Genomic DNA, 23489 nt, shown 5'->3' with positions numbered 1-23489 from the left:
CCTCTCCGGACCCCCACCCCCAATTTATCAAAACTACCCAGTGCCTCTCTAAATTCCCATCACAAGAACTCTCCAGTACCCTCTTCCCGAAACAAAAGTTAGGCTACTCTGTATCCTCCCATCAACAAATGATTTTGCCCCTTACTGTGACATGAAAAAAAACAAAAATTCACCGCCCTCTGATATAAAACATGCTATCATTTTGTCCACTGACAAAATAAAATAAATGTCCTTCCCCTCCCGCCACTGATCCAATCGTGAACAACTTTGAAGCGAATAGCATCAAAGACTGCCGCATGCCGCCCACCCAAGCCCAGTGGAGAGTACAGCGTGCGAGTTCAGCATAAAGTGGAATTAAAACTGATTCTGAATCTAAAATTGACATTGTTGCTCAACGTAGACGACGATGACAACCGAAGGATCGTTGCCGCTGAGCTATCTGGTACAACCGTAAAGGATCAAGAATGAGGATCCAAGAGGGTCGATAGCACATCACATATGTGTATCCGACCATCTAGTTTGTTTGTACTGATCCACGGCGTGTTGAAGGGACTGTGGAGCAGAAACCCTATTTTGGAGTTTGCAGGGGTTTGTCATTTGAAGTCGAACAGAGGGCACGCTGTGAACTGTTTCCGGTAAGCCCGTAAGAGTGGCAAGTTGCCGACGTACCGACTTTACGTGGCAATAAGTCTATGTGCCTGTCATCAGATGTTGACTAAGTGAGAACTGTGGCCAGTCAGTATGTTGGTAGAGCGTATATGTCCCAGTAATCTACACTTTCTGAAAAATCGACGTCGTATGTGGACTCCATTCAGCTTGCTTTACCGACTGTTTGTTCTGACGTTGTACGTCGCGTTCGTGTACCTAGTCGGGTGCGGTTATGTTATTTTCGTAGGGTATTGCGTATTGCTGTTCATTATTATGGAATTCAGTCGACTCGTTTTATGCAGAAGGAAAACTACCCTCGAAAAGAGAGCTCATCGCGTTCGAGTACTCGTTGGCTCCCTAGATTCAGCCAAATTTGATGTACCAATGAGGAAATTTTTCCTTTTATCGGAGGAATGTATCGGTTCCAGTGGCACCGATCAGGGTGGTGACCGGGGTAAAGAATCAGAAACCGAGAGACTTTTTCGCGTGAAAGACCCGATTCCACTAGTCGATCGCCAGACGTTCCCTCAGTGGAAAGTTGCAATCGAGATAGGGTCATTGTTTACCTCTTTACCCTGGACAAAGAAACGCCATCGAACTCTGTTCTTGCAGCCTCTAGGCGAATTCCCAGACTTCATACGTAACTTCCGCCTCGGAGATAAAACTCTTTTTAACCTGCTCAAAGCCTTCGCTAGTGCTTTCTTCGCTGGAATGGGAGTTGAAATATTGGATGAACTGAACGTAGACAACTTACCTTTTACAACTCGGCATCACAAAGTCACCGGCAAGAAACAAATCCTGGTGTCTGATATCCTCACAAAAATAACGAGACATGTGACAAAACACTCTAAAAACGACTTTGTGGTGGGCATATCTTGGACAGACTTGTACCCTAGTGAGGATTTGAACTTTGTTCTCGGAGAAGCATCCTACAAGGATCGGAGTGCAGTTTTGAGTTTTGGTCGTTTTGAGCCCAGGACTTACAAAGGCAATGAAATTGACGGTGATCCAGACATCACTGCCATTGATGGACAGATACTGTGGAGACTGTTGAAGGTAAGCTTATATTACAGTATTACAGAGAGAAAATTAAAGAAAATCACACATAGTACTCATTTCATTATGCTATTTATCGAAACTGATGATTAAGGTACTGGTAGAACAGGCCTCCAGGACAGATATGAAGACTCGCAAACTTTTACAGTTCTTTTCTGATCTACCACTTGTAGGGGCTCATTTTAAAACTCTTGGTGTGGGAAAAGTTTCGCCATCCTACTTTTGTGAAAATCGAAAATTGTATTTTCCCCATATAGTTAAGACAACTCAGCCTTTGTGAATTTCAAATATCAGTAAATTTGAAATATCACATATTTCGGGCTAACTGAAATGTTTTTTTATAAAAATCATAAATATCAACAGTTAAAGGGAACTCTGGGTTCTTGATACAAATACATTCAGTACAGTATTTTGTACATACACCTCAATCTGAAAAATAATCCATCCTTACAATGCTTTTTTATTTTGGTATTTATAGGTCCTGAGTCATGAAACATGCCATATATTTGGATTGGCACACTGTGTCTTCTTTGACTGTGCAATGAATGAGAGCAGCGCCATTGAAGAAGCAATGTCACAGCCACTCTTCCTGTGTCCCATCTGTCTCAGAAAACTCCAACACGCACTCGGTTTTGACGTTAGGTCAAGATACCGCGATTTGCACAGCATCTGCAGCCTGATTCAGCTACACTTCCCAACCAAACAGATGGCTGATGCCATAGTGTGGCTTGAGAAGTGCTCCATGTTCCTGAACACACTTGATGGAAGGGACATAGTGTGATTTATAAATGAGCATGTTCATCCTAATTATGCAAATTAGCTGGAAAAATGTTAAAATTGCAAAACTCTTGAACAACTTGTAGTCAGGCCTTGATAGCTTGTTTGTGAAAACCTCTGTTATTTACTAATATAGACTTTTTGGTTTCTCAGTAAATCTTTCCTGTTTTGACATTTTTGGTAAAAATTTCCACCTGAGGAACCTCTGACCGGATGACTCATTGGGTTGCCCAAGGTAAAATACTTTGTTTTCAGAAACCAGTCTCGAGATTGCTGTGAAATTTGATTGACAGGTACAGTGTACCGTCATATTGGGTTATTGTATACATCGGTTGAAATAATGGAATGGCTGACAATAAAATTTAGAGAATAGTGAATTGTATCTCTGAGAATAGAAAAAAGACTGGCAACATTGTCCTCCGCCTGTTCATCTGCATCACCTAAATGTACGTACCAACAATTGCCATGTTTTGAATATTTTTATTAATACCCAACCATTTTGTTTGCCAGCAAAATTAGCCAGTGGGAGACCATTCTTTTCAGATAAAATAAAAAGGAGCATTAAAATAAAAAGGAGCATTATTCTGGGAAGTTTACCATACATAATATACATATACTGGTATACATAATGTACATGTACATGTACACATACATACGTATACATACATACATACATATATTACATACATACATATGCACATACATTTACACATATGTACCGGTATATACTGGTACATACATACATACATACATTACATACATACATATGTACATACATGTACCGGTACACATATGTATATACTGGTACATACATACACACGCACACACACATACCGGGTACTACATACATGCAGATACACACACACACCAGAGAAATTTGCATGACTGATACAGTTACTATAACTCTCAGTTTCGTTATAACTTTGATATGCTTTAGGAGGAAGGAATTAATGGAGAGACAGTCACTATAAATTTATGATCTGCTATTTATTTCATAACTGGTTGGAATAGTAGAAAATAGGAAAAATGTCATTAAACATGGTGAGAAATATTCAGCAAGGAAAACTGATTTTTATTCTAAGAGTAAAATAACCTGAAGATAACACATTTTCAAAGAGACATATCGGTATTATGGTTAAAATTTGGTAAAAGATTAGAATTGTATGAAAGACCAGTTTGATTATAAAATGTATACAATAAAATCAAAAGTCATTTTATTTGCCCCAGAAATTAGTCTTTTTGCAAATTTGTGCCCAAAAGCTTGAAAAATGTTGATTATTGAAAGTAAATGTGAATTAATCTTTATTGGAAAATTAGTAAAGTCCCTACAGTGTCCTCTTGTTAGGGAAATGAATGTAATTTCACAGAGACATGTATGATCATTTCTTCTGGAACCTACTGAGGCTATGTGCCCTATATAAGGTAATATAATAAATTTTTCGTAGTTGAGGAAATAACTTCACACTGTAATTCTCTGGTTCTTTGATATTTAACAAAAGAACTAGTTAAGGAAGTAACAATACAAATAATCTCGAATAATACAGACTCTAAATATAACACTTGCATGTATCCTCATGTGTGTCAAACAACAAAATAATCTTTGGGTGAACACAGAACCAACTCCCAAATTACAATGATGCATAAGTGTAATAGTAGATGAAGTACCAGAAAATAATTATGGCTAGCCATAATAGAACAGTGGACCAAGTAATTAAGGTAGTACCGGTATGCACCTCGAAGTGAAAGACTTAAACTTTTGCTCTAACGTTCCTCAAAGAATCTTTCAATCATTCTCTTTCAAAATCAAGAATAAAAATAGGGGGTCACCATGCAAATTTTGGTAATAGAGAAACAAATCACCCAAGATTTACCGATGTTAGAAATTCAAAATGGCCGCCATCCCTGTGTTAACTCTATGGAGAAAAATGAAAATTTTCGAATTTCAAAAAACTAAGCCGGTGAAAAGTTTTCTTTTAACAAGAGCTTTAAAGTGAACCCCCACATGTGGTATATCAGAAGAGAATTGTAAAAGTTTGAGAGTTCGAATGTCTGTCCCCGAGGTGCGTTCTACCTTAACAGCATAGTACAATTTATACATTAGCATAGTGTAATGTATGGGATGTATATTACAAGGTCCACTGTTCTCAATAATAACTTGCATTATCTATTAACATAGCAAAAGCACTATTTTGATGACATAAAAAATAATACATTTTCAATGTACAATCTAGCCAGTAATTGCATGTAATTTCAAAAATTTTGAAGATTCCACTCTGCATAGAATCATAAATTGCAGTGACTGAAAACTTCAGTGCTGGTTCAGAGAGAATCATACATGTTAATTATACATTTCAGTGAAATGAAAGTCGTTCTGACATTCATTACACAGTATTTTGGTTATTTGTTTCATGTGGGTGTAATTTGTATTCTTCTTCACTCAAAGTTCTAAATTATCAGTTAGAAAGCTACAAACACGATTGGAACTAATTTGGGATAATTGGATAGTGAACAAAGGTTGGTATAAACTGCAATTGTAAGTTAATCTGCTTTTCTTTGTCAACAATGCCCTTGTTTTTATAAGTAATTTGCAATATTCAGGCACCTAACACTTTTGAGAAATTTGAAAAATATAAAGATCCAGTTCTCCCAAATTAGTTCCAATCGTGTTTACATAACAATGTAAATACATTTCCACATGAAACAAGAATTACTGAAGCAATTTGAAAAGATTATTTTGGCCCTTGAATTTAGTTTTAGTGCCTTGTTTTGTGATTACATTCAGTGAACAGTATTCAAGCTTGTTGTCTTTTCAAATCTCCAACTTAATGATGAACCAATACTTATTCACGAGAAAGCAATGGCAAAAGCAAAAGTCAAAGCACTCCTGTCATTACAATACGTACAACAACTAAAATAGTCACTCTCTTCATTCCAAGCACGCTCTATGGCATTTGTGTATATGGCTCTTGCTGTGCTCAATGACTGAGAATATTGACAAAAAATAGTAAGAAACATCATCACGTTTCACTATTCACCGGTATTTCTGAAACATCTGCGAAAATCTAAGTGTGATATTGGTCTTCTAAATCAAGTTGTGTAACAGTCTCCCAGTTCATAGCATTATATGCAATCATATGCAAAATTGTGCAAGCTAGAAATTGATTTCGAATAAATATTAGCTTTCAAGCAACAGGAAAGAGGAGAGCTCGAAGATGGTGGTATTTGGAGGTGACTTATGAAGTGAATAGTAACTTCTATTCTGTAAACAAATGTCGTACAACTGAACTCCTATTTTTGTTAGCTTGCTAAATTTTAATAAAATTTTCCCTATGAAGACTTTGTGTGATGCCCTGTCAGATTTTCGTACTATTTATGAACGCTACATGACACAAAGGATTATGTTTGAAGAATTCCAAACAAATAAGTCGTGGTATTGTTCAACATTATCAGAGATAGGGATGTGTCACATTACGCCATTTTCTTAATTACTTTTTTAGTCCCCGCCCGACTTCGCTGGTTCGGGCGGGGACTTGTAGATTAAGTGCCGTGCGTTTGTGCGGCCATGCGTCCATAGTGATATCTTAGACATGCCTGGACTGATTTCTTTCAAACTTGGTACAAGGGTAATACACTATGGCGGACACATGCATGTCAAATTGGTTTGGGATGATTCAATATGGCCGCCATCCGGCCATTTTGTTTCATGTCTGTGGGCATTATACAGCTTTAGTATTACCCGATTGCATTCAAACTTAGCACAAAGACAATACACTATAACTCAAACGTGTACATAAAATGTTTTCTTTTGATACAATCAACTATGGCTGTCTGGCGGCCATTCAGATCTATTTTTTTTGCATGTCAAGAGCTTTAATTCAAATATTCCTGCACTAATTTCTTTCAATCTGTACTGTCACAAAGGTAATACACACTGATATGCATAGGCATGTCAATTTTTGTTGTGATATGATTTACCAGTTCCTTGTTATTCGATGCGAAAACCTCTTGATTGAAAAACAAATCTGAATCTGATACCAATGTGACAGTGCAATTTTCTGAATCCCAGCCCATACACGAATCTGAATCAGTGGCAATGCAAATGGAAATCAGGGGTTTAGGGCTTAGATGTGAAGTTGTATGATTGAATATGTTTCCATCGATCAAAATATGACAACCAGGTTAAAAAAGGTAAAATGAGCAACATTGCCAAAACTGATTATTTGTAGGTTACATTAGGTTGATAAATGTCCCATAGTTACTTTTCACATTCCTATGCAAATGTGTTACTTTGTTGCGATACTTTTACATTTTGTATTTTATTATGAATATTTTTGGGATTGTTGCTTCTGAAGATCTTAAATGACCCATACCAACATAAAACATGTTATTAGTGTAACATTGGCATAATTGCTATTGATCTGCATTAAAATTTGCTAAGAAAATTCCAAGGTTATTTTCGATCCCCCATTTATACAACTTCAATTCCACTGTAGTCTCACCACTAACCCTTCCTGTCCAAGTAATCCTACAAAATTATCTGTGAAGCACCCTCCCCCACTTTTCTTCCCATGTCCCAATATCATTTACTGTTTCAGCATATTTTAATGCTTGTATCCTGCCAAAGTGTGTACACACACTTGAGACGACTTTTACTTACTACTGGTCTTGTGACTTGAAAGTGCATTTGCAAACACATTTCCGCACTTTCACTGCAGTACAGTGACAAAATTTATATTTGGTGGGTACTATGTCATTGAAAATGACTTGTTTATTTGAGGTCTGTCAAAATGGGATGCGCTAAGGCATGTTGGAAGGAAAAAACGAGCAATAATGATGACAACAGAGTTACTACTTAAACGGCGATGGAAACTTAGCTGAAGACCACTAAATTTTCACTGATTGAGAATTTTATTTCTCCTCACGGAGCAAAGAAAATCCATATATACATCGATCCCTTTTGATTTGTATGCTGCATGGCCTATGCCCGTACCTGCACCCATTGCGGTAAGCTTCCCCACTAATCCCCCAACTACACTACCGACGGCAAATCCCAAGACTGGTACTGGTATTAAAATCTGACCTACCACTCCTCCTCCAATAGTCCCTCCAACTCCACCTACAAATGCCCCTCCAATTTGCCACTGCCAAGTGAAAATGTCATGTTTCTCCTTCTTCGTGTTACGGACTTGATTTAGCTTTCTCTCCACTTTTATGGCGTCATGTGTTAAAAAAGCACTTTCAGAAAGGACGGCTACGCCTGCTGCAATACTGCTTGAGGCAACAACAGTCCGAATCCCCGTGGCTGTGGGACTGAGACCTCTGGCCGCTGCTCTCATAACAATACGGAGTAATGCTGCTTCTGCCACAATAGCAGCTGAAGTTTTCAAAGGCGCATCTATAAATTGCTGTTTGGAAACGTCGATACTCTGTTCTGCTAAAGCTGCTAGCACTCTTCTGCCCCCGTAATTTAGTTGATCACATTGTTTGGAACCGATCTTACATTTGGTAACGAAGTGTTCACAGTTGTTGTTTTCCAGAGAATAACCCTTTTCACCAATTCTTTGTCTCGCCCTTTTAACCACTGTGTCAGTATCATCGCAAACGTCGTACAGAATAATGAAACAGTGTCCAGTTTTACTGTCTATTTCAACTTCCTCTTCTTTTATTTTACTCCTTAACTCTTCTGCTCTAGACTTACTGAAGTGAATTACTTTTATCTTATTGGAACACGAACCATTTTCAACAGCCAATAAGTGGTGGTAGTAAAGACCTCCAAAGCGACATTGCATTAAGTGGTCACCTTTTCTTATATCTGCAGCCCTCGTAACAGGTTTAACTCTTGTGGGGTCAGGTCTCATTAAGTGCATCATTTCGACAAACAGAGAGCCGTAAACAGATTGCCCATTTTTCATGTTGCTTTCAAAATTATACCTCATATCCGATATTGGATCTTCTTCAAAGCAGTACAGGATTCGAAATATTTGATCCGTAGGATTCACATGAACAGATATTGTTTTGTTAGTGCTTGGGCTCTGTAGATAGTAGGACATATTTATGGCATCAATTTTATTTGTATGGCCATTTCCAGTCGCCAGATAAAGTTGGTGCTCCTCTTTACTTCTGTCAAAAAGAATGAACCAGTCATCTGTAATTATTTCCTCAATTTTATTAACTTCCTCAATAATTTCTGTGTTTACCATGCACCATTTCACAAAATGTCTGTTTTCATTATTCCCGATGCAGTAGAAACTCTTGCCAACTTCTCCCCTTGCCTTCTGGCCAAATTTATCCTTTCTTAGTAGGTGGGCTGTATCATAGGGGTTTCTGTACGAGCGATATACATATTCTTTTGAGGGGTCAACAGACAGCCTATCCTTCGAAACCATGTTCGAGTCGTAATAAATAATCTCCTTTTCTCTAAACTCATTCTCAACAACCAACGAGTGATGCTCTTTCAAACCTCTATACTTTTTTATAATAAGATGATCGCCATCTCGAAGTTGCTCGAGGTTGGAAACACGTTCTCTGTGTTCTGCTCGTGTTTTACACCAATACACAAAATGCTCATTGTCGTTAGCTTCGTCACAATACTGTTTTTCGCCAAGTTGTCGTTTTGCTTGAGAAATAATTTCCTCGACATCATGCTCAATGAGATCATCGTCATCGTCTACAAAGCGGTATAATCGACCTCCATTTGTACTTAGTTTGACATCCTCTTCAACGACTTTATTAACTTTATATTGTATTACACGTACTGTGTCACAACTATCTTTGCCATTTTTAAGAGCGAGATAGTGATAGTCGATGGACAAAGCCCCTACATAAATGATATGGTCCCCAAGTTTAATATCTGACATCTTATTGACGCGTTCTCTGTGCCCAGTTTCTGTCTTACACCAGTTGACGAAATGCTCGTCATTATTTCTCTCTGAAGAATACTTTGTAAAACCGATTTGGCTTTCCGCTTTTCTAAGAACTATGTTTGCATCATTGAAAATTCCATCTATCATGCAGTTTTCCGGATACAATACTCTCAAAAGCGACTGCTTATTGGGATTTAACGCTATTTCACTTTTGTTCACTTTCCCAAAAGTGTATTGAATGACTTCCAATGGTGTGTCTTGTGAACCATCTTCCTAAGCTATCATATGCTAATCCAGAGCCCCACTTTGAATGATATGATCACCTCGTTTTATACCACATATATCGGAAACAGGCTCTCTGTAAATTGTTTCTGAAAGACACCAATACACAAAATTTTCGCAGGTGTTTTCACATGTCTGAGAATAAGATTTAAAACCAATCTGTGTCTCTGCTTTCTTGAGACCTCTTTCGATTTCAGCAAAAGACATACATGAATTACTGTCAACTTTGTACCATAAATCCTTTTCTAAGTTTACAGAAATATCAGACTTTGCAACTTTATGAAGTACCAGTAAGTGATGTTTGTATTCAATTACCTCAATACTCGTCTTGTTTGCGTCAGTTATGTCTTCTAACGCAAGAACATGGTGTAGGTGAATTGTCCTCTTGACAACCAAATGATCACCACGTACTATTCCCTTCATGGATTTCAAGGGCTCTCCAAGTTTGTTGTCGTTGTGTGCCATTTCTGGGTGATGAAGGTACAGAAAAAAACAGACTTTATCATAAGCCCCTTTCAGTTCATTTCTGAATAGGCCGTCACAGAACCACCGTGAGTTTTTGCATTGACAGTCTCTGAACACAATGACCACGAACATGAAAACAAATGTTTCACGGGTTTCACACCACTAACCCATATGCAGAGAACACGATTGGAACTAATTTAGGATATTGTATATTGTAGTAATGTTGCTTTTCATTGCAAATTTAAGCTCATCTGCTTTTCTGTTTCCGATATACACTTGTTCTTGTGGGTAATTTGTAATATTGCAACTTTAAGCTGTATGACACCCAAAACTTTTGGTAAATTTGAAAAATTAATATATCCAATTCAACCAAATTAGTTCATATCGTGTTACTCTGTGTTTATTTTTTAATTTGCAGTATATACTTTTCAAAATGCAAACTTCTATTAAACAGCAATCAGGAACTAGATCAAGTAAATATTCATTGGGACCAACTTGAGAACAGGAAACCGTCAAAGGACTTTGAAAGGCAATAATCTGAAATGGTGGGAACCGAATATTTTTTTAATTTGGCATGAATAATGTTGAAAGAGTCTTTTGAGGACGATTGTCTAAGGGTAACATTGTAGCCATTTAGTAGGTTACATTAATCAGGAAGCAGCAGTAAGCTAAAGTCATGTAACAGAATGTTTTACCGGAAGGGTAGAGACAATATTGATTAGCAGAATCACAAGGAGAAATTCGGATTCAAAACAAGAAAATGCCCACCATAGATTGACATGATGAAACCTTTTGAGGATCATATGCTTGGATGATAGCAAACATCAAATTCAGGAACACGGGTGCCGCCTTCCAAAACAAGCTAAAAGCAGATATCAAAACTGTTAAACAATCAGATTAAATATTTGTGCCTGCCGACAAGACCAGAAATTTCTACAAGGTCAGTCCATACCTATTACGAGAAACTGCTGTTACGAACAACATGACAAAGACTTACAAAATTGCCAAAGAGATTGTATACTGACATAAATACTGAAGCGAAGAACATTGCAGAACGTCTTGGCATCGACGTCAGAATGAATACACTGGCCAAACAACAAACATTCGTCACGTTGAAAGATCACAAGGACAACTTCCACAACATACCTCAGCCCAAACTGCAGACGTCGACTATCAACACAACGAAGAGCGAAATGGGACGTGCGAGTAAGGAGTGGCTTGACAGAATAAATGCCGAAATAGATCATCCATTGGCGTCAGCATCAGTGATAAACCGGTTCAAGGCCATACCAGACAAAAGTAGTTACAAATTCATAGAATTTGATATCGTCAATTTCTACCCATCATTCACAAAAGGAATTCTACGTAAATCCCTTTGTTTTGCGAAACAGTACACCGTAATTTCTGATGAGAATATCAACGTCATAACGAATGCCAGAATAGCTCTATTTGATAAAGATCAGCCATTGGCGAAATGAGAAAATAAAGATATGTTCGACATCACAATAGGGCGTTATGATGGAGCGAAACTATGTGAACTGGTAGATCTCTGCATCCTTAACATCCTGGCACTAAAATACGAAAAAAAACCAAATAGGTGTATACAGAGATGACAGCCCAGCTGTCTTCAAAAACATCTCAGGTAACATTTAACAAGTCAGAGAAAATAAAGAAAGACATTAGATCACTCTTCCGCGATAGAGAACTGAAAATACCTGTGGAAACAAACTTAAAAATAGACTACTTGGATCTACCAATGAACCTTTCAAGATGGAAAGAACTCTCCGTATAGAAAGCCCATCTACCTACGAGTAAATATTCACAAACACTTCAACCATCCTCCTGTGATCACCAAAAATCTACCGTCTGCGATCAGCAAGCGCATATTCGGTGCTCTCTGGCGATGAAAAGATATTCAACAAAGTAGAGCATCTGTAGACAACAACGCGCTCAAGGCCGGCGGCTAAGACGAGGAGATAAAATGCAAAAAGGAAAATGAAATAAAAGGCAAGGCTAGAAAGAAGAGATAAGATAAATTGGTTGAGCCAACCCTGAGTAATAGGGTTGAGATAAACAACGGAAAAAGATCCCCTTTTCAACTTTCATGCCCCTATCTACTGCAGGAATGGAACCATCCAGCGCACAATGTGGAAACATGCATAATGAACACAATTAAGGACACGCAGAACCAAAGCAACGGAAAAAGATAAGTTGAGACATTCGTCTAATGATCGCAACTCTTAATAAATCCTTAGTCCTGTTTTCCACTTGTTATAAATATATATATATATATATATATATATATATATATATATATATATATATATATATATGTATGTATGTATGTATGTATGTATGTATGTATGTATGTATATATATATATATATATATATATATATATATAACACGATTAATATACATAAAACACGATTAATATATATATATAACACGATTAGAACTGATACGGGATAATAGGATGGTGAAGTAATGTAGGTTTAATCTGCAAATATAAGCTCATCTACTCTTCTTTTTAAGTTAAATGCTTGTTTTTATGAGTTATTTATAATATTGGAACATACAGCTATAGGGCACCTAGGCACCTAACACTTTTGAGAAATTTGAAAAATATGAAGATCCAATTATCCTAAATTAGTTTCGATCTTAATATATATATATATATATATATATATATATATATATATATATATATATATATATATATGTATATATCCTTGCGAAGGTTATTATAATTCTTGTCTCGGTTGCTTGTGATTCATGAAAAAATTACCTTCCCCATCTTCGCTCTTCTTTATATCCGTGAGTGTATCAAATCCAGACATTCCGTGGTTTCAAACTATTATTCAGGCATTCAAGTACTTAACATCTGGGGAAAGAGAAAGTAAAATACACAGAGTATGTTATGTAAATCGGGAAAACAATGATGTATAAAAGCTAACAATCAAAATGTCATGCTCATCAAAGTTTCAGCAGTATCAAACCATAATGAGGCCAATGTATTACTCGGATTCAAAGAAAGTTTGTGCTTTTGGTGTTCATATATGTATCAATAACGGAAATTAATTATAGACCTAAATGAGCGTTTTACAATTTCGTTGTCTCCACCGTCTATAGCCATAATTCTCAGCGCAGTCAAGGAGCCATGTTGAAGGCGATCAGCTGTCAGTGTCAGTGTCGCGGCCATGGGAAATCACAATGAATGTCGATGTCGTGACAGTTATGTGAAGTGAACTAGATTTTTTCGACTTTAACACTGCAAAACGGACTTCGTCATCACTAAAAAGTTGAATTGTACCATACAAATTTATCTAGTGGCCAAAATACGCTTGCAGAACATTAACACTGTGAGGACCGTGGCCAAATGCTGTTGCATGGGTGATACGACTGACGGCTTTTGCTACTATGCTGCGTTCAAAACCATGAATTTGTGATGTATTGGAACTTGCAAGGGATCATCCGTTTTTCACGGGGAGGGTAGGGGGTCGGTGGAACTCAAGCGATAAAATGAAATGTAAAAGCGACCCCCTCCAAAAAATTCGTCGAAATTTCAAAGTCAATTTTTTTAATAACTCCATGTAAACTTTTATTAGCAAAAATTGACTCCAAGCATTGATTGTAAAATTTGACGACCCCGTAAAAACGGTTTTGTAAAACTTAATCCCCTAAATTTCCATCGACCCACACACTCCTGTAAAAAACCAAAGGCTCCCTTATTTTTAAATAACAGAACAATAAGCTTATGTTCTTCATTTAAGTGCAAGAAGAGCAGTTCATATCGCAAAAATTGCATAAAAGTTTGGCGAGAACATGACCCCGTGTCATTCGCCTATGGACAGACGTCTATCAATCATTGATAGGCATAGCACGCCGGCTTTTCCCCCAGAGTGAACTTTGAACCTTTATGAAATGAGTAAATCCAAGATAGCGTTTGATACTCACATGTACTGGCCTTGCGTTGTTAAGACTGCGAATTCTTTTATTGTCACTATGGTATTACACATGCCCGTGAACCGTAATCTTCGTCAATGTCAGTACATCCGTACACAGCACGCGTCCAGCTGTCTCGTCTGTTCAGCAGACAAATGTGACTCATACAGATTCATGCGGCTCCTAAAATTATCCGCGAGCAACACCTCGTCCGGTCCGGTCACCAGTTATTCGCCAGGGCCGCTACCTCGGTTCTCGTCAAGGCAAGTCTGCCTAAAACGGAAAATATAACTAAAACTTGAAAATATAATCGTCGTCGAAGAAATCAGCATCAAACGCATCTCCACGGCATTACCATCGGGGCAACACCATCTGTGGCCAATTGCTAGTAATAAGCCCCGGCCGGAACCTTGGTCTTCGTTTCCTCGAAATGCCGAAATCCCCGTAATTCCACGTAATTCAACGAGATCTTAAAACTCCGGAATCAACCCCTTAACCTGGCGTTAAAAGATCAGTTGATGTTTTATGATTGGTCAAATAGCAATTGAACTTGTAACGCCTATTCTTTCAGTCTTAGCCAGTAAACTTCAGGTGCAGTCAACGGAGCTATTCATCGAAAAGCTATATTCCGGGAGCAATTTTTGAGGGCAGGGGAAATTTTAATTTTGCTTGGGCAGGGGACATATTTTTAGGTGGCAGGGGAGCAAATTTTAGTGTTTTTGTCGGGCAGGGCAGATATCGGTTGATTGTCCTGGGGACAGGGCTTGGCGAACAAATGAGGAGAGGGGAAGCTACTTTTAAAACGAGGACAAGGGAAGTTGAGCCATGGTGTTTCTGGGGATGGGTAGACAGGGCAAGTACTTATACCTTTTACAGGTTTAATACCCAGACTACTTAGCCTTATTGCAATAGGGTCTAAAGAGAAAATAGCTTCACACATCACCTAGCTCATCTTGTATGTGCTTTAGTGTGTTTTGTGTCTAAATTGTGTTTTGGCTGTTAGTGTGAAAATAAACAAACTGGTCGTTAATATTTGAATAAGCCATGGCGAAAACATCGACAAAATCGACAGGTCTTTTCATCACAGGGTAGGGTAGCTTCATGTCTGTAGGGAAAATGGAATGACAAAATTTTTAGGGGAATCTTTTCCAAGGCAGGGGAAATCGGCAATTTTATTTTCGCCACAGGGCTGGGGAGCTTCACAAATTCACAATGGGGAGGGGAAACAGGCAAAAATGAGTGGGGAGTGGGAAAAATGAAGTTTGAGTGAGGGAGGGAAAGTCGAAAAATTGTCAGTGGGAGGGCAAATTATGAACAGCTAATTAATTACCCTCTTGACTTAAAATTAGTCAGTTCACATTACTTGTCATGTACAATATATCTTATCATAGTAAGGACCCCTTTAAAAGTGCATTGTTCGTTGACTGCACCTGAAACTTCAAGAACTGAACTTTACTATTGACAGGTATCAAACAAAACAAAATGTAGACTCTGAAACCAAGCACACAACCTGGAAATCAAACCATATTCAAACCAAGTAAAGTGGCTTAAAACCAGCATTAACCACCTATTTATAGAAGTAAACCACCTGAAACGAGCACAGTACGTACTGCAGAAGCAAAATGTAATCCCAAAACAGCGCAGAAACGCGCCCAGAAACCAACAAGCAACATTCCACCAAAAGGCCGGTAGACATATTGTTCGTGCTATTCAATACTAAGTTGAAGGGCCATAAATTCCACTTCACGTTGAGGCGTCTTGGCACTGTTGAAGTTCCAACAATGTAATCATCATTAACTCATAATCTGTAAAAGTATGATTAGGGAGCCGTCATTATATACGGCCTTGAGGGGTTCGCATGGTGCAGTCTGGTGCAATCTGGGAGGCATTTTCAATTCGTCTTTTACTAGTAAAACTGTTAGAACACCCTAAGGGGGGAGCACGAGAGGGTGTTCCCCCTCGCATCAAACATTTTGAGATATTGATGTGTGCAATGGTGCAATCTGAGAGGAGTTTCAATTTATTTCGCACAAAAAATTGAGTCACCTCCCACTTTCTTCCTCTCCATATTTTGATCAACCCCTTGAAGTTTTTAATTTTTTGAGTGACCCCCTCACATTCCTTCGACCCACCCAGGCCGTAAATAATAACGGCTCCCTTAGGGACTGATTAGTTTCTTCGGCCTGAGGGGGGCCGGTGGATTATTTTTTGCCGACGTCAAAAAGTGGCTGACCCCCTCCCCATTCCAAATTTCGAAAACAGGCTGACCCTCCTATTCCACCTTTCGAAAACAGGGTGACCCCCCCCCGCGCGACAAAGGTAAAACAAAAGGTGGAATATAATTTGAATAATTCAGTGTATATATATATATATATATATATATATATATATTATATATATATATTATATATATATATATATATATATATATATATAAATTTAAACATTCATGTCATACTGTGTTTTAATGAAATTGTTGTCATGTCAGTTGTAAGATAGGAACTTAACAGTGTCAATTCTAAAGTTTGAATACAGTATTTTGAATGAGCTGTGAATGTACTCCACTCTTTTTATGCATAAAGCAGATGTCAAGAACTGTTGTGAGAAAAATGCGATCGTGAAATATTAGTGCATGTTGCTTTCTAACACTAAATTCTCATAGAGGAAACAGAAAACTATCAGGAACTTGTCATGCTTTTCATATGAACTGCAGATTTCATTACACTTTGCAAAACAGACTTTCAATTTACAGACATCAAGATACATCTGACATTATATCTCTGATATATTAATTTACTGTGCCCGAAGGGCGCGCCGAAAAATATTAAACATCCAGATATCTCTAATATATATACATATCTGATATATGAAAGTCATGTAGCTGAAGGGCATGCTGAAAAATATTGTTTGATATTTTAAAGAAATGCGCCCAAAGGGCGCACCGAAAAATTTTAAGCATACAGTATGTCATATATATATATATATATATATATATATAATATATATATTATATATATATATATAATATATATATATGTCTGATATATTAAAGTTTTGCACTAGGGCATGGCTCTGAAAAATGTCTTATTGTACTTGGGCCTCAGCCCAAGTACATTTGTTTTCATTCCGTGGGAAAAAACTCTGTAAGGTATAACCATTCCTGGCTGAGACCAGGGAGGGCAAAATGTCTTGGCTTCATCTTTCTTGGCATAATAAATGGCGTAATGATGTTAACTGAATGGAAGTGCTGCTCTCAGCCAGTCTTGAATAAGTGAGATGTGAATATTAATGCTTCTCTATCTGAGTTTTTGCCACAAAATCTTCTGAATATAATCAAAATGTGCATCGAAATGCAACAATTAATGCACCCTCCGTTTCCTAGGCGATGGCACGAACCTTGCTACACCCACTGGACGAGCCAAAGTGGGAGGGGTAATTTCAGTTTGGTCGAACAAGAGGGCTCGAGACCAGAATTTAACATTTAAACTTGAAACATGTTTAATCGCTGACAAGATGTGGACTAGTGTTAACCGAAGTAAAATTGTGAAAAGGAAAGGTTTTATATCCCGGACACAATGAAAAACATTACGACTGGAAACTGTACCCCCAGTTGAGAATAGTAATGCCCACAGCGATGGAGAACACTTATCCTTGAGCTGAGAAAACCAGACCATCATTTCGAAATAGAGCTGCAGATTCGAGAAGCTCGTTCAAAATAGCTAGGTACACCCCATAAAGGGGTGGTTTCGAGTTTTGAGGGCAAATTTCGCCTCCTTCATATAGAAATCGTACGTTTGTTTTTCCAGGAGAACACACCATTTGACACAAAATTTGCATGTAAAGGGGTCGCCAGTAAGCACGTGGTCAAATCTGGCATAAGAAACAATATGAAATGTTGGGTAAAGCCAGTCCAAAATAAACTGATTTGAACTTTTGTGTTTTGTAATTTATACCACTACAGTAACATTACCTTTTTTGACAACATCACACAATGTAATACGTTTTGAAACTGAATACTCCGACGAATTCTGTGTCTCCTTTGCTAAAAAATACGGTATGCCGATTACCATGTAAGGAGATGATGACGTCAAGACAGAGTTGTAGTGTGTTTGGTCCTGGATGGTGCACGAAGTTTTGTCAAGGTAGCTTGTGTATTTATTTTCCTAAATGGGAGAGATTAGGGTCGATCTAAACGAAGGCCGAAGAATGTTATGATCCTCTAAGCGAGCTGAACTCTAACGCGAATGGTTGGATAATTTGGAGGATGTCTAGAATGATTAGTCTCATTAAGATTATTTGGCGGTCAGTATTGAATTTCAACTGCGTCACAAGTTTGCGAAATGAGTATTCCGTCGAACGGTCAACGAACGATATTTTAGAAATCTGGAGACATGGCACATCGCATTTTTATATTAATATTTTATATTTTACAAAAGATGTAAGAAGCAATGATTTTGTCGAAAATTCTGAAAAAAATATAGGAAGATTTGATCGCGAACACATTTTCACTTGGGGTCAACTAGCTCTGCGTACGATGCTGTGTGTTCCGCTACAGCTAATCGCCCCGCTCACCACAGCCCTGCAAAGACCCGTACGCGTACGTAGGGTCGGTGACTTCAAATCCATTTTTGGACTTGACGTAAAAAGCCAAATTACTGCCGAAATTCAGCGTTCTTGGGCCCAAGTCGTATCCCAGCCTACCTCACTACTCGATCGCTTCCAAAAATGACAGTCTTTTATTCACTTCTCGTAAATAACCGTCGATGTCGGCAACTCTCTCGCTAGCCCTGCGTACGATGCTGTGTGTTAGCTGTAGCACATAGCATCGTACGCAGGGCTAGGGGTCAACATGGGGTCGCAGCCATGTTGCCTCAATTTTAAGGCTCAAAACTTATTTCTGTCTGCACTCAAAACTCAAAAATGTCGGATTGAACCTGAAAAATCGATGCAATTTTGTAAAACTTCGGCGAAATTTCAGCATATAGACAAATTTCATCTAGGTAAGCAGGGCTCGAAATTAACTTTTTACCCTGGTAGTCCCAGTGGGCTACCATTTTCTGAAGTTGGTAGCCCAGCGACAAGGTCTGGTAGCCCATGCATGAATGAAGAGGTTTTTTTGTAAAGAATATTTTATTTATATCTAGACAATGAACGATTTATTTTTCATGATTCTATCCAGTGAGTGAATTTTCTAGTCATTTGACATCAATACCTGCTGATCATGGCCTTAGGAGAACGGTATAGCATTGTGTAGTGGACGACGGTGACGCCTCAAAGTTTGACGACCTATTCACACATACGCAGAGCTTTGATGTACGCAATGACAACGACTTTTCACTCACACGTGTAAACATAACATGGCTAAAAATAGATTGGCTATGAATTTCAGGATGACAACTTGGTACAGTCATGTTCCTAATACTTTCGTGGCAATTTTGACTATATTTCCCCCGGAAAGCTAAATGTGTGGATGGCCCGACAGCTTTTTCTTTGCAGTTTGAATAATTTTGTGTCCAATTGTGATTGATAAATTGTGACTAAATAAATATGAAAATGAATTTTCATTGGCCATCATTTCTCGAGCCTGTTATCCAAGTACATCAGTTCAGATATAAATGATATTTTATTGAAAGTTTGTCGCAACAAATTCGACATGTCCTTTCTGTGTCCAGCTGGGTTGACTGTATGATCGTCGGTATAGCATGTGTAGTGGCGTCAGCGATCAACATCATGTCGCCCACTAAGTAATTTCCTGTCCCAGGCTTTGGTAGTCCGTGTGGGCTACCATTTCATGGACTTTGGTAGCCCCAGGGAAAAGTTGGTAGTCTGTGGACGCGGGACTACCGCTAATTTCGAGCCCTGGTAAGGTAAATTTACTGAAATTTGATCGACAAATAATCCTGAGCTTGAACGTGACAGCTCGCCTTCTCCGGGAAGTCAAGCATCCAGCTGCTCACACACAGTTGCCCATATGGCCAGGTTTATGATTGTTTTCAAGCGACGGCGGCAGACCGTACGGGGCTCGACTGGATATGAACCTGCCGCCGGTGTAGCTGTAATAACTGTTGCGTTGTTTTTAGTGCCCACGGACGAAGTCCTGGGGGAGTTTTATAGGTTTGGTCATGTCAGTCCGTCCGTCCGTCCGTTCACGCAGATATCTCAGACATGTCCTGGTCAATTTCTTTCAAACTTTGCACAAGAATAGTACCCAACCCCATACAGATGCACGTCGATTTGTTTCACAATGTGATCGAATTTGGCCGTGTTAGAGGACTTTTTAGTTTACACCTCCATAGACTCCCATGTATAAGGCAGTTCTCCATAGACTTTCATGTATAAGGCCAAGAAAAATAAAAATTTAGTTTCTCATCGTATTCATATTGCCTAAAGGATGCAGTGACACAGTTTTTTGTCCCCACGGATAAAGTCCAGGGGGCTTATAGATTGGGTCATATCCGTCCGTGAGTCCATCAGTGAGTCCATCGGTTCACGCAGATATCTCAGACATTTTGACAAAATATCATGTGACCTTGGTGACCTTTGACCTCAAATATACATTATTGTCCACAACTCAGTAACCACAAGTGCTACACCCTTCATATTTGGTATGATAGGACACCTTATGACACCATATATTGTACCTCATTAATTATGCGCATATCTAATTTTGAGCGAGCCAATAGAGCTAGAGGTCTGATTTTTGGTATATAGGAATAACTTAGCAATACAATTATTTTGACAAAATGTCACGTGACCTCAATGACCTTTGACATCAAATATATATATTTGTCCACAACTCAGTAACCACAAGTGCTACACCCTTCATATTTGGTATGATGGGACACCATATGACACCAGATAATTTACCTCATTAATTATGCGCATATCTAATTCTGAGCAAGCCAATAGAGCTGGATGTCCGATTTTTGGTATATAGGGATAACTATAGGGTAGAAATCTAAATATGCCCATCTAAATATTAGACATCTACCATCGAGAACAAAACAAATTTGCTGTAATTTGAATATTTAAGGAGTTTAAGCAATTTCACTATAAATAAAGAACCCCTGCCTCAAACTCCACAAAAGTTGCTAGACATATTTTGCCGTTGTCATGCCATTGCTTCGTTTAATAACCAGTTAATCAAATGCCTAATTGACAGGAGGAAATTCAAGACCATATTTGAATAGTAGTACAGTCCTCAAAATTACTCTATCTCGGCCCAAGTACTCATTGCCTTCAGCAATACTGCCTTGTTATTATTAAAGTTATGCACCCGAATGGCGCGCCGAAAAATGCAACTGAATGATGAAATTTGTGGCTGGCACAATGCATATTTCACAAGTATGAGCCATGTCGAAATTAAAAAAACACACTACCCCCCCCCCCCATTGGGCATTTCAAAAACATGGTGATCCCCCTGCCACCAAAGTCAAAAACAGGGTAACCCCCCCCCCCCATGAATCCACCGCCCCCCCAGGCCGAAGAAATTGACCAGTCCCTTAGCAGGACAATGAGGTGTTTACCACTTGTCTATCATATGATGTACATTCTTCGTATTCATTTGCGATCAAACTGGCAACGTACCTTCAATCCCAATGACGATTTCCTACCCAGCTTAAGGCAGGACTCACAAATTGTCAGGAACTTTGCAAATCTACCAGTATTCGATTTCCATAAAGCTGGAACTAATTACATTGACAGCATCCGAAAACAACATACAATAATGTAATCTTGTGATGGCCTTTGCTGATATCTGTTCTGTAAATATAACATCTGATTGTGTGACATGCGCATATGTTACCATGAACAAAAATCCCTGCATTATGTCTTCTGACAGCAAACATTCCTCATAATAGAATAAAGGGAAAGCAACTCCACACATCGTTCATATCTTAATGTTTACGTTTAGTGTATTTGTGTATTTAGCGGGTGTTTTTTATGTTTTGCTGTTTGTGCATGGAACTAATTAGCCATGGCGGGACACGTCGTCTGTAAGAGCGACGTCATTATTTATGACCGTGGTGTCGGGAGAATCTGAAAGGGTGACTCAACAATTGAAATCTACAAGGGGACACTCAAAATGTGGAAAGGAAGAGGGGTGGCGATTCAATTGTTGTGAAGCATTTAGTCAATGCAGACATGAAATGATACACAAATCGTAGTAAAGAATGGGAAATAGATTAGAAAATTGCAAAATTTTATTAAAAAAAAACATGGAACAATTTGATATGTAATTTATATTGACTGTCATTCCTCAATGAGTAATTTTCAATATTTCCTGATACAATTTGGTTTACCTGCCTGATCAAGCATGAGAAACATCTAATCTAAATTCTGTATAGGGTGCTGATCATTTGGAAGAATGTGCATTAAAAACTAATTCTACAAAGTATCTAATACATTGGACTGCCTCGATATTATAAAAACGTATCTTTTATTGCAAGAACATAATTTGTCATAGTCCAGAAATATCTTAGCGACAGAGATTTCCCTATCTTTCATCGAAGTGTAAGTTTAATCTCTACATTTAATTTTTGTTTTCTTTGTCTTGGTTACTTTCTCCGTCCTCTTTGACAAGGTTTTGACACTCTCTCGATAAACATAACATTGCAGAAACAAAGTTTTGATACCCAATATGAATAAAATTCATAAAATGCATTCTATGGATGTAAATGATTATCTAATAAAGTATATTTTACTAATATGAATGTTGAATATAAAGAGAAAGTCATAGAGGAATACTCTCAGCAGATACTAGTTTTAGAGCAAATGATCTTGGACAAAACTGAACTGTTGTAAACCTATCCTTTATAATCAAAGAAACGTGCTGTTAATTGACTTAAGTTCAGTGAACATTTTGACAAGCATGTTGTACTATCAAACTTTTCATCAGGCGGAGAAATTACACGTCAGTTGACGTCAGTTTTCTGGCTGGAAAATCTCAAATTTGCAAGCAAACAATAAATAGGTTAATAAAAATACTGACTCTGACTGTTGGTCGGAAATGTAAGATTTTGCAAATGACACAACAAAATCGCCAATTTTCCATTCCTGGATATTCTTTGATCTGCAAACTCATGCCAACTGAGAACTGTTTTTTTTTACCAGGTAGAAAAGGTATTATCATTGTTTGATTGCCGAATAGTGTGGCTAAAACACTGATATTGCAAAAATGTAATAAGTGTCCAATGTCATTTGCAAACAGTTTTACCCAGTGCAAAATAAATTGAACCACCTCTCAGGTTGTAGCGTAGCCCACATTGATTTCTAAAAAAATTAGACGCGAGAGCGAGGACACCTCTTTTCGTGCTCTTCGCCTCCTGAGTGACATGTCATTTTCTAACAGTGATTAACATAAAATTGAAACACCTTTAAAATTGTACGAGACTACACTATTACACGCATCAATTCCTCAACCACGCAAGAAAGGGGACACCTAGCTGGCGCTAT

General features: G+C 38.2%; 2 protein-coding genes across 3 annotated transcripts; one reads left to right on the top strand and one right to left on the bottom strand.

Annotated features, from left to right (window-relative positions):
• Nucleotides 1-374: 374 nt before the first annotated feature.
• LOC139136517 (archaemetzincin-2-like) lies at nucleotides 375-3923 on the top strand. Its single transcript, XM_070704246.1, has 2 exons — nucleotides 375-1704; nucleotides 2183-3923. Exons 1-2 carry the CDS (start codon nucleotides 742-744, stop codon nucleotides 2483-2485), a joined length of 1266 nt encoding a protein of 421 aa, XP_070560347.1. The 5' UTR covers nucleotides 375-741; the 3' UTR covers nucleotides 2486-3923.
• Nucleotides 3924-5311: 1388 nt separating this feature from the next.
• LOC139136501 (uncharacterized) lies at nucleotides 5312-14811 on the bottom strand. Of its 2 annotated transcripts, none has more exons than XM_070704228.1 (4): nucleotides 14049-14806; nucleotides 12880-12975; nucleotides 9942-10093; nucleotides 5312-9715 (listed from the first exon to the last, which is right to left on the bottom strand). In XM_070704228.1, exon 4 carries the CDS (start codon nucleotides 9489-9491, stop codon nucleotides 7374-7376), a length of 2118 nt encoding a protein of 705 aa, XP_070560329.1. In that variant the 5' UTR covers nucleotides 9492-9715; nucleotides 9942-10093; nucleotides 12880-12975; nucleotides 14049-14806; the 3' UTR covers nucleotides 5312-7373. The 2 variants fall into 2 exon arrangements, with proteins under 2 accessions (XP_070560329.1, XP_070560335.1); XM_070704234.1 differs by having other exon boundaries at nucleotides 9187-9715; nucleotides 14049-14811.
• Nucleotides 14812-23489: the final 8678 nt, after the last annotated feature.

The sequence above is a fragment of the Ptychodera flava genome, chromosome 1 (genome assembly GCF_041260155.1).
Source record: "Ptychodera flava strain L36383 chromosome 1, AS_Pfla_20210202, whole genome shotgun sequence".
Lineage (NCBI taxonomy): Eukaryota > Metazoa > Hemichordata > Enteropneusta > Ptychoderidae > Ptychodera > Ptychodera flava.
Note: the sequence above shows the minus strand (reverse complement) of the source record. Positions and strands in the feature narration are given on the sequence as shown.

Bases quoted from the DNA above. Each gene is read 5' to 3' on its own strand.
- LOC139136501 (XM_070704228.1), bottom strand. From the start codon at position 9,491: ATGATAGATGGAATTTTCAATGATGCAAACATAGTTCTTAGAAAAGCG.
- LOC139136517 (XM_070704246.1), top strand. From the start codon at position 742: ATGTTGGTAGAGCGTATATGTCCCAGTAATCTACACTTTCTGAAAAAT. The intron at 1,705-2,182 runs GTAAGCTTATAT...TGGTATTTATAG, and splicing joins TACTGTGGAGACTGTTGAAG to GTCCTGAGTCATGAAACATG.